The sequence below is a fragment of the Molossus molossus genome, unplaced genomic scaffold, assembly GCF_014108415.1.
Source record: "Molossus molossus isolate mMolMol1 unplaced genomic scaffold, mMolMol1.p scaffold_m16_p_4, whole genome shotgun sequence".
Classification (NCBI taxonomy): domain Eukaryota; kingdom Metazoa; phylum Chordata; class Mammalia; order Chiroptera; family Molossidae; genus Molossus; species Molossus molossus.
In genome coordinates, this window is record NW_023425377.1 from 66,632,840 (window position 1) to 66,648,261 (window position 15,422).

General features: G+C 55.7%; 2 protein-coding genes across 8 annotated transcripts in view; both read left to right on the forward strand.

Annotated features, from left to right (window-relative positions):
* Positions 1–10,887, forward strand: part of ELL (elongation factor for RNA polymerase II) — a 73,272-nt gene extending 62,385 nt beyond the window's left edge. The window contains exons 8-14 of one of the 6 annotated variants that reach the window (XM_036240027.1): positions 29–503; positions 3,889–3,955; positions 4,213–4,384; positions 5,537–5,581; positions 6,044–6,077; positions 8,477–8,590; positions 10,716–10,887. In XM_036240027.1, coding sequence (XP_036095920.1) covers positions 29–503; positions 3,889–3,955; positions 4,213–4,384; positions 5,537–5,581; positions 6,044–6,077; positions 8,477–8,590; positions 10,716–10,789 — 981 coding nt within the window. In that variant the 3' untranslated portion in view covers positions 10,790–10,887. Of the gene's footprint in view, positions 1–28; positions 504–3,888; positions 3,956–4,212; positions 4,385–5,536; positions 5,582–6,043; positions 8,441–8,476; positions 9,133–10,715 lie in introns of those variants that run through there. The other 5 variants (XM_036240025.1, XM_036240029.1, XM_036240030.1 and 2 more) reach the window with 5 other exon arrangements.
* A 401-nt stretch (positions 10,888–11,288) lies between these two features.
* On the forward strand, positions 11,289–14,449 carry ISYNA1 (inositol-3-phosphate synthase 1). Of its 2 annotated transcripts, XM_036240034.1 has the most exons (10): positions 11,289–11,743; positions 11,855–12,016; positions 12,278–12,410; positions 12,503–12,696; positions 12,847–12,996; positions 13,075–13,290; positions 13,392–13,556; positions 13,630–13,743; positions 13,827–14,044; positions 14,162–14,449. In XM_036240034.1, the coding sequence occupies exons 1-10, from the start codon at positions 11,624–11,626 to the stop codon at positions 14,313–14,315; spliced, it is 1,626 nt and encodes a 541-aa protein (XP_036095927.1). In that variant the 5' UTR covers positions 11,289–11,623; the 3' UTR covers positions 14,316–14,449. The 2 variants fall into 2 exon arrangements, with proteins under 2 accessions (XP_036095927.1, XP_036095926.1); XM_036240033.1 differs by having other exon boundaries at positions 11,289–12,016.
* The last annotated feature ends 973 nt before the right edge of the window (positions 14,450–15,422 follow it).

Here is a 15,422-nt window from a genome sequence, read left to right on the forward strand (position 1 = left end):
TTCTAAAATGGTCTCTCTACCCTCCCAGAAACGGCCTCAGCCTCCTGATTTCATTGATCCCCTGGCCAACAAGAAACCACGGATATCACATTTCACCCAGAGAGCTCAGCCTGCTGCCAATGGGAAGCTAAATGTGCCGCATGGCCGGGAGGCCCTGCTGCCCACCCTGGGCCCGCTGGCTGGCACAGATGTCCACCTACCCCCACGGCTGGATCCTCCGAGGGCACACGACCCTCTGGCTGATGTCAGCAATGACCTGGGCCACAGTGGCCGGGACTGTGATCATGGGGAAGTGGCTACCCCAGCCCCTGCTGCCTGCATCAGCCTGCCCCTGCTGAAGGACTATGCCCAGCCCAGCAGGCCCCATGGCAGCTCATCTCGTGGCAAGTCCAAGAAGAAGTCTAAGAAGCACAAGGACAAGGAGAGGGCAGCTGGGGACAGGCACCGGGCCATGCCACCAGACCTAGTGCCTGGCTCCCTTGGAGCCCCACCAGTCACCCCGGGTAGGTGCTGAGAGGCAGGCCTTGGGCAGGGACTCTGCAGGAGGGTACGGCCAGGAGCCAGAGCACCAGCTCCACATAGTGCCAAGGGGGCCATGACAGGTCCGACCAAGCTGAGGCTCACAGGAGGGGCAGTGCACGGGGATAGGAACAAGTTCCAGGTACAGACACAGGGGGTTCAGGGGCCTACTGGGTTCAGGGAAAGCCATGGGAATGGCCTGGTGGGAGAAGGGCAGCACCTGGACTATCATGGGCCTTGTGCAGCCTGTGGAGAAAAGGGTTTGAGAGGTTTATAGAACAGTGGAACAAGGTCAAAGATCAAGGTCACACAGTCACTGGGGAAGCTGGATGTTGAGAGATGTATGGACTAAGCAGCAGGATGAGGGGTACAAGGCCCGCCTGGGCCATGTACTGAGTAGGAAAACCTGTGTGGGGCCCAGAAACCCTGGGGAGGCATGTGGATTAGCCAGGCTGGTGGCAGAGCCTGAGCCACCCTGACTGAGTTCATAGCCCCAGGCACCTGGGCTTAGTGCCCTGTGTGGCTGTGAACTTGATCAGTATGTAGCAGCATAATCACAGACCCCATCCCTGCGCCATATAGACAGTCCCAGGCTTGTCGCCTACTGCAGCTCTGGGATCATTTCCTCGGTCAGGGTTCAAACAGGGGGCATTACTGGGATGGGAAATGGTTTTTCCTGTAGGCTTTTTAAGGAGTTGTTCAACTGCCCTCTGGAAAAGCTGCTACAGCCCCTTTGTCTGGCTAGAGGGCAAGTCCTGGCAGACACAGGGTCAGTCCTCTGGGTTCCTCTTGACCCTGCTGCACCACTAGGCTTCCCAGCGCCTGGGTAGGCAGACTGGTAGAAGGTGGCCTGGTTCTCTGAATGTCCCTCTGATCCTGGCTTAGCCAGGAAAACAGGTTCTCAGCAGCCTGGCCCAATAGTACATTCTCTCCCAGATGGAAGTAAGACCCTTGTGCCTCCAGCAGGGCCCTGGGAAGGAGGAAGATGGGGGCCGGAAAGATGCAGCCCAGGCTGGCCCCATGCACATATGGGATTCATTCTGCCTGTTGTTTGTTGGTCAGGCAGCTCGACCCCAGTTCCCAGGCCAAGGTAAAAAAGTAAGGTTTATAATCAGGCAAACCAGGGACTAGACATCCCCAAGAAAAGAGTCCTAGCTGGTTTGGCTCAGCGGTTGGAGGATTGGCCCACAGACCAAAGAGTTGTGGGTTCCATTCTAGTCAAGGGCGCATACCTCAATTGTGGCTCAGTCCCTGGCCCTGGTTGGGGTCATGCGGGAGGCAACCAATCGATGTGTCTCTCTCACATCGATGTTTCCCTTTCTCTCTCTCTCACTCTCTCCCACTCTTTCTCTCCCTCTCTCTTCCCTCTCCCACTCCATCTGAAGATAATGGAAGAATATACTCGAGTGAGGATTTAAAAAAAAAAAAAAAGAGGAAAGAGATGGCTGAGCACCAGAAGATGTGCTTGGCATTAATGATCATCTTAACCTACATCTTGGAGGCGGCTCAAATGGTAACAATAATGGGTGGATGTAGAGCCCCCCTCCAATACCCACCCAGAGCCCTCTTCACCAGGTGCCACTCTGTGGCTCTTTCTAGGATATGGTCTGTGCTCTGCATTTGCAGGCAGGCACACTTTCCTTAACAGTGGCATTGTTCTCTGGCACCAGGCCCTCCCCAAACTCAGGAGAAGATTCCAGGTCAACACCTGAGGAAGCTTCCTACATTGATTTAACCCACTCTTATGCATGGCACTGTCCCCTAGTCTGGCCCTGTTGTCCCAGCCCTGTCTAATGATCACATTTGACCCTGAATGGTGCATCTATCTCCACCTATTGGGCAGGTGACTCTGTTCAGCTAGCTCTAGGCCCATAGCCCCCACTCATGCCTCTCCAGACTACTGTCTGGCCAACCTCGTCATCCCCGTGTGTTAAGACCACTCCTTGGACCTTTGCCCATCACCAAACTTTTACTCAGGCCATGGAACACTCCTGTGGCTTCAGGGTGCCTTTCTGGACAGGCTGGTGTGTTGGGTGGGTGGCTTGGGCTCAGCTCAGGCCCATTGACCGCTGTGGATGGGGTCGGAAGCCCTTTCTCCAGGGCCTTCAGTGTGAACTCACAGACATATCCCTTGTCCCCATCCCTGGGAAGCACAGGAAAAGCTAGTGGAGTGATGGGGTCAAGAAAGGGGACAGATGGGGAGAAAGGGACAGCTGTGGTGGTGATACCCGTGAGACTGAGTCCCCATGGCAGGAACCATCTCATCTGGTACAGGGGAGGCCAAGTATTCCAGCAGGAGTGGTGGCCTCAGAGGTTTGCCACAGGCAGGATCCCAAAGGTGTTTTGAGTCTCAAGGCAGAACATCCCCAGAGGCCTGCCTTGTGCTGGGCATGGGTTATGGGAATGTGGACTAAACCCTCACATACATGTTCATCAGGCTTTGGCCCAGGGAGAGCACAGCCTCATTAAAGACAACATACTCAGACCTGGCTAGTGTGTCTCAGTGGTTAGAGCATTGGCCCACAAAGTAGAGTTGTGGGTTCGATTCCCGGTCAAGGGCATGTACTTGGGTTGCAGGTTTGATCCCTGGCCTCAGTCAAGGCATGTACAGGAGGCAACTAATCGATGTCTCTCTCTCTCATCGATGTTTCTATCTGTCTCTCTTTCTCTTTCCTCCTTTTCTTCCACTTTTCTCTAAAAATCAATGGAAAAAATATCCTCGGGTGAGGATTAACAAACAGACAACACACTCAGGTGTAGGTCGGGGTGTGCTACAGGGTGGCCTCATGCCCAGATGGCTACCATGTAAGTGTGAAACCAAGACAGGGCTTGACCAGCTGTTCTCCTCTCACAAAGTAATAAAATCTCTTCTATGTTGCCATCTCCAAGAAGCTGGGGGTATAGATTGTAGTTTCAGTTGACTATGATATACAGGCAGGCCTTGGTCCCTTATCCTCAAGCCCCACCACAAGGACAACCTAGGGTATGCCCCTTCACAACTCCCACCCAGCCCTGTTCTGGAGCTGCCCTTTGGGTCCTGAAGTCCCTTGTCTGGTGGGAAGAATGGGAGTATCAGGTGGAGTTCAGACCACTGACTCTGTCGGCAGAGAGATATAGGCAGATTTGAGGTTTCCCCTGGGGTCATCTGTCTTTCTCCTTCCTTGCTGGAGACCAAACACCCCCAGGACTTGGTTGCTCTGCACTTACACAGCTGTGGTTTGGGGACATAGATGCACGCATAATGAAAAGGCTGAGGTTCCCCTGGGTCCAGCAGGGTCTCACAGTCTCTTACTGCCCATTTGCTGTCCTTTCCATGTCCTTCAGACAACAAAGCCTGAACCTTTTGCAGATCTTGTTTGCTCTTTGTAGGTTTAAATGGGACATGCAACAGCTCAAGTGTCCCCATCTCAACCTCGGAGACACCAGACTACTTACTGTGAGTACTTTCTTCCGGCTGGCCACTCTTCTCCTAGGGGCTTCACCCCTGCCTTCCCCTCCTTACCCTGCACTGCAGCTCAGCAGCGGCAGGACTGAGTCCGAGTCCCTGTGTGCCAGTTCCAGCCATTCAGCCTATTCTAGGCCAGACTCCTGCTTGGATTGAGCCCTTCTGGGTGGGGCTGGTTGCTTGACCATGTGTACTGCAGCCTCTTTGCAGCAGCCCCTGAACACCGCTGTATTGTCTCCCTTTTCCAGAAGATACGCCACCATCTCCTCCTCAGAGCAGCGCCAGAGCTACAAGAATGACTTCAACGCTGAGTACAGTGAGTACCGAGACCTGCACGCCCGCATTGAGCAGATCACGCGGCGCTTCACGCAGCTGGATGCCCAGCTCCGGCAGCTCTCCCAGGGCTCCGAGGAGTACGAGGTAGGGGTCCTTACCTGCACCCCACCCTGGGGGAGATGGGCCTGTTTCTAACAGTCCAGCTAAGCCCAAGGCTTCCAAACCTAGCTGAGGAGGGGCTCAGCCAGCATTTTGACCCCTCATGGACTGTCAAGTGGCTACTCCTTGCTGGTCACTTGGTTCAGGCCTGGGTCTGGGCTCTGCCACAGGATCCCAAAGGCTCTCTGCTGCTTGGCTTCCTCTGCATTGGGGACAGTGGAGCCACCTCTGTAGGTGTAACATGAGCCTCGGGGGCGGGCATGTACTTAGAGCAGCCAGGAAGGCTGGGCCAGGGAGCATTGGGTTGGGGCACCTGTGAGAGTGCCTGGGGTCCTCTCTACAGCCGGCTACCCACATCATGGGTACTGAGCCAGGAGGGGAAGGGCCAAAGCCCCATGGCCCATCTGTGCACCATCCCAGCCACAGTGGGAGGTGGGAGGGAATGGAGCATCTCTGTGATCCTTCCACCTGTACCAGGAGTCCCTCGTTCTCTGGCTTAGGGCACACGGGCTCCCTAATCCCCCATGTGGGAGCCCCCTGCAGTGGGAGGGTCTTGGTCACCAGCCCTGGGACACCAGCCTCCCTCTTGAGCCACCTTTTAGAGCTGGTCACCTGGCTGCAGGGCGAGCCCTAATTAATTTGAGGGGGAGGGTCAGGGTCTGTTTCCACTGGCGAGGCCACTATGGTTTCCAGAGGAGACAGCTCTTGATTGGAAGAACAGTGGGGATTTCTGAGGGTCTAGGACAGATGGGCCCCCAGGGTATCCCATCCTCTCTCCTCCTTGCCCCCATATGGACATGGCCCAGCATCTCTCTGTATCCGTGGGTTTTCAGGGGCCTCTTAGCCTTGAACAGTGGAAAAGCCAGCTGGGGTGCAAGGGAAGGAGGCCATCTGCCTGCTCTTTGCCCTCTCCCACTGTGCTGGCTTGTCCCTCAGTTTGTGCCCCTGCACCTTGCCCCCTGGTCCAGCTTCCTTCCTCTGTACTTAGGTCAGCTCCCTTCAGGGCCACCTGCAGGCTATTGTCTCCAGGCTAGTAGTGACATGCAGGTCATAGGTTATCAGGGAGCCCCCACCCACCACTCACTTGGAGCTTCCTGCAGGTGAGGTCATTGTTTTCCTTTTTTTGTTTTCCTCTAGACTACTCGTGGGCAGATTTTGCAGGAATATCGCAAAATCAAAAAGGTGAGTCTCCACCCAACTGTTAGGGGTGGTGGGGAGCAGCCTCTCCATGTACCCCAGTGCCCTCAAGCTCTCCCACTGCTTGGTGGTGCAACCCCTAAAGTCAAGGAGGAGACAATGTTCCCAGCTTCAGCTGTTAGTCTGGCAGGGATGCCCAGCCTCATGGACTCGGCGCTCTCTCCTTGGAGGCTTCATGCCGATCTTGCCTCTGACCCTCACCCTGGCTGTGATCCCATTTCTCAGGGTAGGGCCTGGAGCTTGGGAGAGACACCATCCCAGGGCTCTGGCTCAAGTTGGAGTGGGGGTCCCTGTCATTGCTGAGTTGGCACTGGCTTGCAAGCAGGAGCAGTGGAAGCCTGAGGTGGCCAGTAGGCTAGTATCTCCACACAGAGCATTGCCCATTACAGCCATGCTTCAGGATGCCAGTGGCTGCAGGACATAGCTTACCCTGCTGCTCTTTTGCAGACCAATACCAACTACAGCCAGGAGAAGCACCGTTGTGAGTACCTGCACAGCAAGCTGGCCCACATCAAGAGGCTCATTGCTGAATATGACCAGCGGCAGCTGCAGGCTTGGCCCTAGCCCCAGGCCACAGGGCATGAGCTCACCCTCCCTGGATTGGCACTTCTGGATGGCAGGGGAGCTGGGGGCTTGGGGGTGGGGAGAACTAAAAATGGGAAAATTTTTATTTAACAAAATAAACACGAGGAAGACATGTTCATCTGAGCCAGCAACGGCGGCTTTCAGGGGAGCCCATGCAGACCTGGCACCCACAGGTCACAGGTCCAGGCGGGATGTCCCGATCCCTGAGCCCCATACCTCCAGAGCAACCCCCGCCCAGGACAAGCTCCCCAGGAAGCCCACCTCTTCGCTGACTATAGCCCAAGGGGCTTCAGCTTCCTCTCACCAGAAGACTTGGCTGGTCTGCCTGCCTTTTCTAGTTTTATACAAAGACAGCTACTTTTAGCTACTGCTCATGAGACTTAAGTCTATTTTTGTATGAAAGAAAAAGCATCTTTTTTCTAAACGTGTGCCTCCCCTCCTTGGATGCCCAGGGTCTAGACACTGCCCTGTGTCCTTTCTGCAGTATTACAGATGCCATTGGAAAGTTTGGGCAAGGGGCCAGCCTTGGTCACCTCTCTCATGCTGGGCTCTGGCTGACTGCTCGACCAGGCCCTCCAGGCCCAAGCAAGGGTGGACTCTCTCTTAGGGGGTGTGCAGGGCAGATTAACGCCCCCCAAGTCTATTTTGAGAACTCCAGCTGGCCCCCAGAGCAGCTGCTGGAGCCACTGTCCTGTCCACTATTTCAGGCCCTCAGCTGTTGGGGGCATTAGGGTTCTCTGTGCTACAAGCTCATTATGCAGCAACAGTGCTGGACTTTTATTTCATGTTCTCAATTTCCCCTTTGCTGCTGCTTTTTATGTTGGACTGTTGAGATTTCACTCCATTTCCTCAGTTCTCTTGTGGGTCCTGGGGGTTGTCTTAGAGCCACCACAGGGTAGGCACTCAGGGAGGGTCTGGGGGCCCCCGAGAGTGAGCTCAGAAAAGGCTCCTGGTCCACCCACTCTGGAGGCACAGGCTGTATGGACATCCCAACTGCTGCTTAGTCATTGTGCCTAGTACAGTGTCCTTCAGAGCATTGGGGAGCCATGTATACATGTGTGTGTGCGTGGCGCCAGGGCATGATGGGGTCTGAGGTTTGTACTCCGATTCAGGGCCACCTTCAGTGGGGTGCAGGTAGCTGTGACCCACAACCCCACAGGGAGAGCAGCAGTGCTCACAGACACAGCTATGTGTAAGCTGTGGGGTGTCTCTTGATGGTTTCCCAAAGAGCAGGCCCCTTGTGAACACCTGCACTGTGCCCACCCAGCAGTGTCTTCCATAGGCCCCTGGGTGTCAGAGCACCAAGGACACTCATCCTTCATGTTTCACTAGCTATTGTTGTTTTTCATTTGGGACATAGCGAACAAAGGTCTGAGCAGACCCTGGACCCCAAGTTGTGCAGACAGCTGTGTTCGTGGACAGGCAGACTGGTGACAAGGGATCATTTAAGTAGACCCAGCCCTCTGCCCTGGGAACCTGGTCAAGGGACTTTCACTTGAATTTCTTTTTTGTTTTTTTTTTCCTTCCTTTTAAGGAATTATGAAGCTAAGAAAAGTTTTGTGCTGTGGGAGTTGATGGACGAAAGTTCTAGCTGATTAAATATGGTCTTAACTTATTGATACTGTTTTTTTTCCTTTTAATATTGTACTGTGGAGGAAAACTATTTTGAGCCATGGAGTTGGTGTTTACAAGAACTTTTCACTTTTGCCAAAATGTTACAATTGAAAAGCATCCACGTCTTCAGTTTCCTAATATTTTCTTAAAAATATATAGTATCCTTTTGTACACTAAACAGGTGAATGCTGATTTTTTCAACCTACAATAAATTTCACTGAACTGAATCTAGCAGCCCAGACTTCGTGGGTGTGTTTGTGTGTGTCACAGCCAGGTGGCCCTGGTCCTATGTGGGGCTGGGCTGGGATCAGGCCATGGTGACAGGGCAGAGAAGGCAATCTAGACAGCCTGCCTGAGCCGCTGCCCAGGAATGAGGCCAGCAGGTGGAGCCTGACCTGACTGAGGCAGTGTGCGCTGCAGGTACCAGGGCAGGAGGCCAAGACCGCCTGGTTACAGGTGAGAAACTGGGGAGGCAGGGGCCATGGGGAGCCACAGCGGGTGTATGAGCAGGGCATTGCAACCCCCCCCCCCAACTGCGGTATGGATGGGATGGGCTAAGTCAAGCAGGGGTTTCGTGGCCTCCAGCAGCACCATGTGGGATGAAGGGAGCGCCCTTATTTGGGGAAGCAAATTGTGACTGATGAAAACAGTGGTGAATAATTTTATTGTTGTTCCTCCTAGACTGGCACTCTGGGGCGTCCCGTTTCTCTAGTGAGGAGGGGGATGCTGAGGCCCATTGGAGCCCCACAGGCCCTGGACAACAGCAGGGATGGCCGTCCTTGTTCCATGTTCCAGGTGAGCCAAAGGCAGAAGTCCTTCCCTCCAAGGACATAGTGGGGGATGGCGTTTGTTTTGGGAGGGAAAAACAGATAAAGAGTAAGGCCAGGATTAATGTCCAGGGGTCAGGGATGTGGGCCTCAGCCTCCTTGGTGGCCCCCTGGCCAGCAACCTTGGCCTGAGTTCTGAAGAGGCTTAGGAATCCAAGAGGCGTGGGAGGTTGAGGTCAGGTGGGCCTGGCAGGGCAGAATGTACCCTGCTCTCTACTGGCTTGGCTGCCACATTCTTCCAGGGGATAACATCCCTGTCCCTACACTTCAAGGCTCAGGCTGACACCTGCCTCCTGTCCTGTCTACCCACTCACCTCCCTACTCTGCCATCCTTGCCCACAGCCCCCCACACGGCCTAGTGCCACCCTAGCCAACACTTCTTTAGTGCGCTGCAGCCGCAGGCAGTTGATTCCCTGGCCATCCTTCCTAAGTTAAGGACGCCATGAGTACAGTGCCCCCAGGGGCCTAAAAGGTCTTCCTCCACTACTTAAGACCAACATCATGAGGCCCCAGAGGCTTGATTGATGTTCCCCATACTCTCCTGCCACTTATGGATAACATCTCTGATTGTTTTCCCACCAGCACCTGGATTCCACAGCCCCTCCTGTGCACCGGGCTCTCCCTGTGCCCTGGCATTCAGCAGTAATGAAGACAGCTTTGGCCCTGGCTGGTTTGGCTCAGCAGTTAGAGCATTGGCCTGCGGACCAAAGGGTCTTCAATTCCGGTCAAGGGTACATACCTGGGTTGCAGGTTGGATCCTGGTCCCAGTCAGGGTCATGCAAGAGGCAACCAATCCATGTGTCTCTCTCACCCTCTCTCCCCCTCTCTCCCCCTCCCTTCCCTTCATCTCTTCCATTCTCTCTAAAACACCAATGGAAAAATATCCTCCATTGAGGATTAACAACAACAAAAAGCTCTGCCCTTGCCTGTGGTCTGGTGGAGACAGTGGAGTCTGGGCTTCCCCAGGGCTGCATCTTGGGGCCTTTCTCCTCTCTGCACACATTCCCCTGACATCACTTCTGGCTTTGAGGTACAAGCTCCCTCTATGACCCTCCCAATCTGACTCCAACTGGATGTCCAACAGTTCAGTTTCTGGTGCTGGCATCACACCCCACAGGTTAAGCTGCTTAGTCCCATAAAACTGCCCCTGCCCCCACTTCAGACACCAGCCACAAGCCCCCTGCCACCCATGCTTCTGAACACCTGGCTGTAAATCAGGGTTTCAGATGACCTCTGTAGTTTTGGTAATTTGCTAGAATAGCTTACAGTGTTCAGGAAAATACATCAACAGCCAAAGGGAGGAGATGCAAAGGGGGCAGGGTGTGGAAACTGGCACAGGGCTTTCATGTCCACTTGGTGTGCCACCTTCCCAGCACCTCATGTTTTCACCCATACCCTGTTGTTTAGGGCGTCTTAAGGAGGTTACACTACATAGGTATGACTGAGTAAATCATTGGCCACTGATGATCAAACTCTATCTCTACCCAGGAACCAGGACAAAACCCAAATACTTATACCATATTCTCTGTCCCCAGCCCTGAGGGTCTGCCTCGGTTCCCCACCTCCCCTCCCCAGCTACCTTTTCACCTACCCCTGAACCCACTCCCCCAGGTTTTTGTCTGGGCAACTTTTCATATCTCTTAATAAGAGATGTCTTCAGATCTCAAGGCCCCTTCCAGCAGCCACCTCCTGCAGGCAGCCTGCTCTGACCAGCCCTCCTGAGTTCCCTCCAGGTGGGGGTGCTCCAGTCCACTACCAACGTACCCACACTGGTGGACCCTTGAGAGCAAAGCCTGGGGCCAGTCTTAGAGCCCCACCCCCCCACCCCCTGAAGGCCAGTCCCTGACCATGTTTCCTGTGAATGTTCCCAGCTATTCACCTTTTGGGTCAACTCCAGTGGTGGAAACTTTTCAGCCAGAGGAGGCTGCTTGTTTTGGAAAGTTCCTGGGGGAGCCACCCCCGCCTGCCCGCCAGGTTCCCACGCTCCCTTATCACGGGGTGCTAGTGGGATGCAGTGCTGTGCAAGCCTACCGCCTCCCCAGCCGACTGACTGGGTCCTTCCCATTTCCTTTTCTCTCTTGCCCACCTAACAGCACCCTCCACCAACTGTGCTCTGCCAGGTCCTCCTGCTACAGCTGGGGAAACTGTGACCTTACAGTTTTGGTAATCACGACCCCGGATGTGAGCCCTGTCAGAGGTCAGAGTGGCTACTACTGAGAAAGTAAGGGGAGGTAGCCTGGGTTGGAAGAGTCTGGTTTTGAGGTACAAGTCCTAGCTCAGTCCTCTGCCTCAATTTCCCCTTCAGTATCTCGGACCCAGGGACACCCACCCTCGTAGGCTCAGCCACCCTGCCTTGTGACTGGGGCCTAGTGCTCACTAGCAGCCTAATGCCCTCTTTTGTGAAATGGAGCTAAGAGGCTGTGCGCCCAAACAGACTGGTGCGAAGTGAAGCCACGCACTGCGTGCTTGGGCAGGGGTCTGTGGTCCACGTGGATGCCTGGTAGCGCCCAGTGGGGTGGACGAGTGATAGCTTCTTGAGCTCTGCGCTACAGGGCCTAGAACCCGACTCCAAGGCCAGCATGCCCCTCCCCCACCCCCTACCCTCCACCCCCAGCGCAGGCGGGGCGAGGGCGGGGCCACGGCTCTTTTCTAAAGAGTTCCCAACGGTGTGCTGATCTGTCTGCTGTGCTGTCTGAACTGACTCCACACTGGTGAGTGGGGCCCCCGAGAGGGGTGCGGGTCCGGGTAATCACCGGACTTGCGCTGGTTAGTGGGGTCGGGCAGGTGCTATTAGGTTAGAGCGGTACCCACACGCCAAGATTGTGGCTCTGTCTCAGGGCATATACAAGAGTCAAACAATGCATAAATAAGTGGAACAACAAATCAATGTTTCTCTCTCTCTACCTTAATCTCTCAATAACTTTAAAAAAAATAGTCCACTCGGCTTGGCTTGTTCTGATCCTGCTGACTTCCTGCCAACCCTGTGCCCCAACTCGCTGCGATGGAGGCCACAGTCCAGTTTGTGGTGGAGAGTCCCAATGTGGTCTACAGCCCTGAGGCCATCGAGGCGCAGTACGAGTATCGGACGACAAGCGTCAGCCGCGGGGAAAGCGTCCTCAAGGTGGGCTGGGGGCCAGGAGGCCGGCCTGAGGCTGGGAGATCCAGAGAGCCGGCAAGGGGTGGGATTGCCCAACGTCTGTGGTCCCGGGCTCACTGCACTGCCCGCCCTCAGGTGTACCCCTCGTCCACGAGCTTCACCTTCCGGACCGCCCGGCGGGTGCCCCGGCTTGGGGTCATGCTTGTCGGCTGGGGCGGCAACAACGGCTCCACGCTCACCGCTGCTGTGCTGGCCAATCGGCTGCACCTGTCCTGGCCCACGCGCAGGGGTCGCAAGGTGGGGGGTCGAATGGGATGCTGCGGGGAGCTAGGGTTCTGAGAGGATGAGTCGATGGGGAGGGGTTTCCACTGGGGCGGGGACTCCAAGGATCTACAGAGCCTACCCTAAGGTGCTGGCAGGCATGGGAGAGGGACCTCGGGAGGGGTTTTTGCTTCCACCCAAGCTTGGGGCAAATTGGGCAGGGCCCGCGGGCCCTCCCACACCACACCCACTTTTCCCCTTTCGTCCCTTACCCCCACCCCCACCCTCTGCCCCCAGGAGGCCAACTACTATGGCTCGCTAATGCAGGCGGGGACCGTCAGCCTGGGCCTGGATGCTGAGGGCCAGGAGGTGTTTGTGCCCTTTCGTACTCTGCTACCTATGGTGTCGCCAGACGACCTTGTGTTCGACGGTGGGCGGGGCCCTGGGCCGGGGGTGGAGTGGGAGGCGGGGCCTGGAGGGGCCCAGCTGTCGGACCTGGCTGAGCCTGAGGATTGCTCCCAGGCTGGGACATATCTTCGTTGAACCTGGCTGAGGCGATGCGGCGTGCACAGGTGCTGGATTGGGGCCTGCAGGAACAGCTGTGGCCACACATGGAGGCCTTGCATCCAAGGCCCTCGGTCTACATCCCAGAGTTCATCGCAACTAACCAAAGCGCCCGCGCAGACAACCTTATCCCTGGCACGCGCGCGCAGCAGGTGCAGCACTTGTTCCCCATTTCCCCTGCGCTGTCCCCTTGCCCCTATCCCGAGGGTTCTGGCTCCTCTGCAATTGGGGAGCTGAGTGGCCCAGGCCTCCACAGGTCAGGGGACTGTATTACCTACACCCTACCCCTCTACCCCCACCAGCTAGAGCAGATCCGCAGGGACATTCGCGACTTCCGGTCCTGCGCGGGGCTGGACAAAGTCATTGTGCTCTGGACGGCAAATACAGAGCGCTTCTGTGAACTGGTCCCAGGCCTCAATGACACCGCTGAAAACCTGCTGCGTACCATCGAGGTGGGTGCACTCCAGAGTGGAGCATGGTCAGGGCTAGCCCCTAGGACCTCTCCACTGACTGTCCGCTTGCGCCTGCAGTTAGGTCTGGAGGTGTCACCCTCCACACTCTTCGCAGTGGCCAGCATCTTGGAGGGCTGCGCCTTCCTCAATGGGTCCCCGCAGAACACTCTGGTACCTGGTGCAGTCGAACTCGCGAGGCAACACCGCGTCTTTGTCGGTGGAGATGACTTCAAATCAGGCCAGACCAAGGTTAAGTCTGTGCTCGTTGACTTCCTTATCAGCTCCGGACTGAAGGTGCGTGGGCCCTGGGGGGGTTGGTGGCGTCTTGATCCCAAGCTATGGGCTCTTGCACAGTGGGGTCTACAGCATGTTTGTGGGGCCCCTTGTTCCTGCAGACCATGTCCATCGTGAGCTATAACCACCTGGGCAACAATGACGGGCAGAACCTGTCAGCACCACCGCAGTTCCGCTCCAAGGAGGTGTCCAAGAGCAGCGTGGTAGACGACATGGTGCAGAGCAACCCAGTGCTCTATGCACCTGGAGAGAAGCCCGATCACTGCGTGCGTGGGGCACAGGTGGGGGAAGGGGTCACCCAGCAGAGGGCAACCTGTGTGACCACATGCTGCCCCCCAGGTGGTTATCAAGTATGTGCCATATGTGGGTGACAGCAAACGCGCAATGGATGAGTACACATCAGAGCTGATGCTGGGCGGCACCAACACACTAGTGCTGCACAACACCTGCGAGGTGCGGAGCATGTGGGGGCAGGAGTGGAACCCCCCCCCCCCCCATGCTTGTCCCACCTACCACCTGACCCACTGGCCCCGCAGGACTCGCTCCTTGCTGCACCTATCATGCTGGACCTGGTGCTGCTGACAGAGCTGTGCCAGCGTGTGAGCTTCCGCACTGACTCAGACCCAGAACCCCAGGGCTTCCACCCTGTGCTGTCATTGCTCAGTTTCCTCTTCAAGGCACCGCTGGCTCCACCGGGCAGCCCTGTGGTCAACTCGCTCTTCCGACAGCGCAGCTGCATCGAGAACATCTTCAGGTGTGCCCCATCGCGGGGGTGGGGGGGTCCCACTCTTGGTCCTATGCGAGTTCCAGGCAGGGCTGCACACAGGGCCCTAGGGATTGGAGGCCCTGCTGAATCCCCATCATCCTCCAGGGCCTGCGTGGGGCTTCCACCACAGAACCACATGCTTCTGGAGCACAAGATGGAACGCCCCAGCCTCAAGCAAATTGGGCATGTGGCCGCCTCCTGCCATGTGTCTTGTAAGAAAGAATTGGCGCCAGCAGCCCCCCAACAGCTGTATTGGTGATACCAATGGGCACTCGCAGGCTGTGGCATCCCTGATGCCCACCACCTGAGGCAGTGGCCATACAGCTCCCAGCAACTCCTACCCCCTTTGCCCCTCTGGACCCATCCTTCTAGCACACCCCCATCCCCCAAAAGACAATAAAGGCATTGCCACTATCAGCCATACTTGTGGGTTTTGGGAACTTTTGATCTGACCCTAACCACCCCTCAATTTTTCACCTGGTAAAGACTCCTACCTACCCTTTAAAACTGTTGTCCCGCCCTGGCCGGTTTGGCTCAGCGGTTAGAGCGTCGGCCTGCGGTCCAGAGACCCAGGTTCGGTTCCCGCTAAGGGCGCGTACCTTGGTTGCAGTTTGTCTTCGGCCCTCGTTGGTTGTGTGGGTGGCAGCCACTTGATGTGTCCTTCACATAGATGTTTCTCTCTCTCTTTCCCTCCCACTCTATCTGAACAAAAAATGGAAAAATGTCCTCAGGTGAGGATAAAAAAAAGTTGTCCTAACCCTCAAGGACCTTCTAGAACCCCCAGGACCTCTGCCTAATCCCAGCCCTAAAGGTGGGCACTAAGACCCCAGGGTGGAGGATGTGGCTGCAAGCCAAAGTGAATACATATATATACACTTTTTTAAAATTTTTATTTTATTTTTATCCTCACTCGAGGACATTTTCTCATTTTTTTGTTCAGTTAGAGTGGGAGGGAGAGAGGAACAGAGAGAGAGAGAGAAACATCGATGCGAAAGGAACACATTGAGTGGCTGCCACCCGCACGACTGACCAGGGCCGGGGACAAACTGCAACCGAGGCACGTACCTCCAGCAGGAACCGAACCCGGGTCTCTCAGGACCGCAGGTCGATGCTCTAACCGCTGAGCCAAACCGGCCAGGGCTATACTTTTTTTTTTTAATCCTTACCCGAGGATAGTTTTGATTTTTAAGACAGAGAGAGGGGGAGAAAAACAATGTGGGTGAAGCACATGGGTTAATTGCCTCCTGCATGGCCCCTCCTGGGGCCAGGATCAAACCTGCAACCCAGGCACATTCCTTTGACTAGGAATTGAACCCGAGACCCTTCTGTCCAAGGGCTGACGCTCTAACCACTGAGCAAAAATGGC

What these genes read in the sequence shown, in the direction of transcription:
- ISYNA1 (XM_036240033.1), top strand. Translation starts at nt 11,624, where the DNA reads ATGGAGGCCACAGTCCAGTTTGTGGTGGAGAGTCCCAATGTGGTCTAC. An exon ending in CTGGCACGCGCGCGCAGCAG is followed by an intron (nt 12,697 to 12,846) that starts GTGCAGCACTTG and finishes TACCCCCACCAG; the next exon opens with CTAGAGCAGATCCGCAGGGA. An exon ending in TGCATCGAGAACATCTTCAG is followed by an intron (nt 14,045 to 14,161) that starts GTGTGCCCCATC and finishes ATCATCCTCCAG; the next exon opens with GGCCTGCGTGGGGCTTCCAC.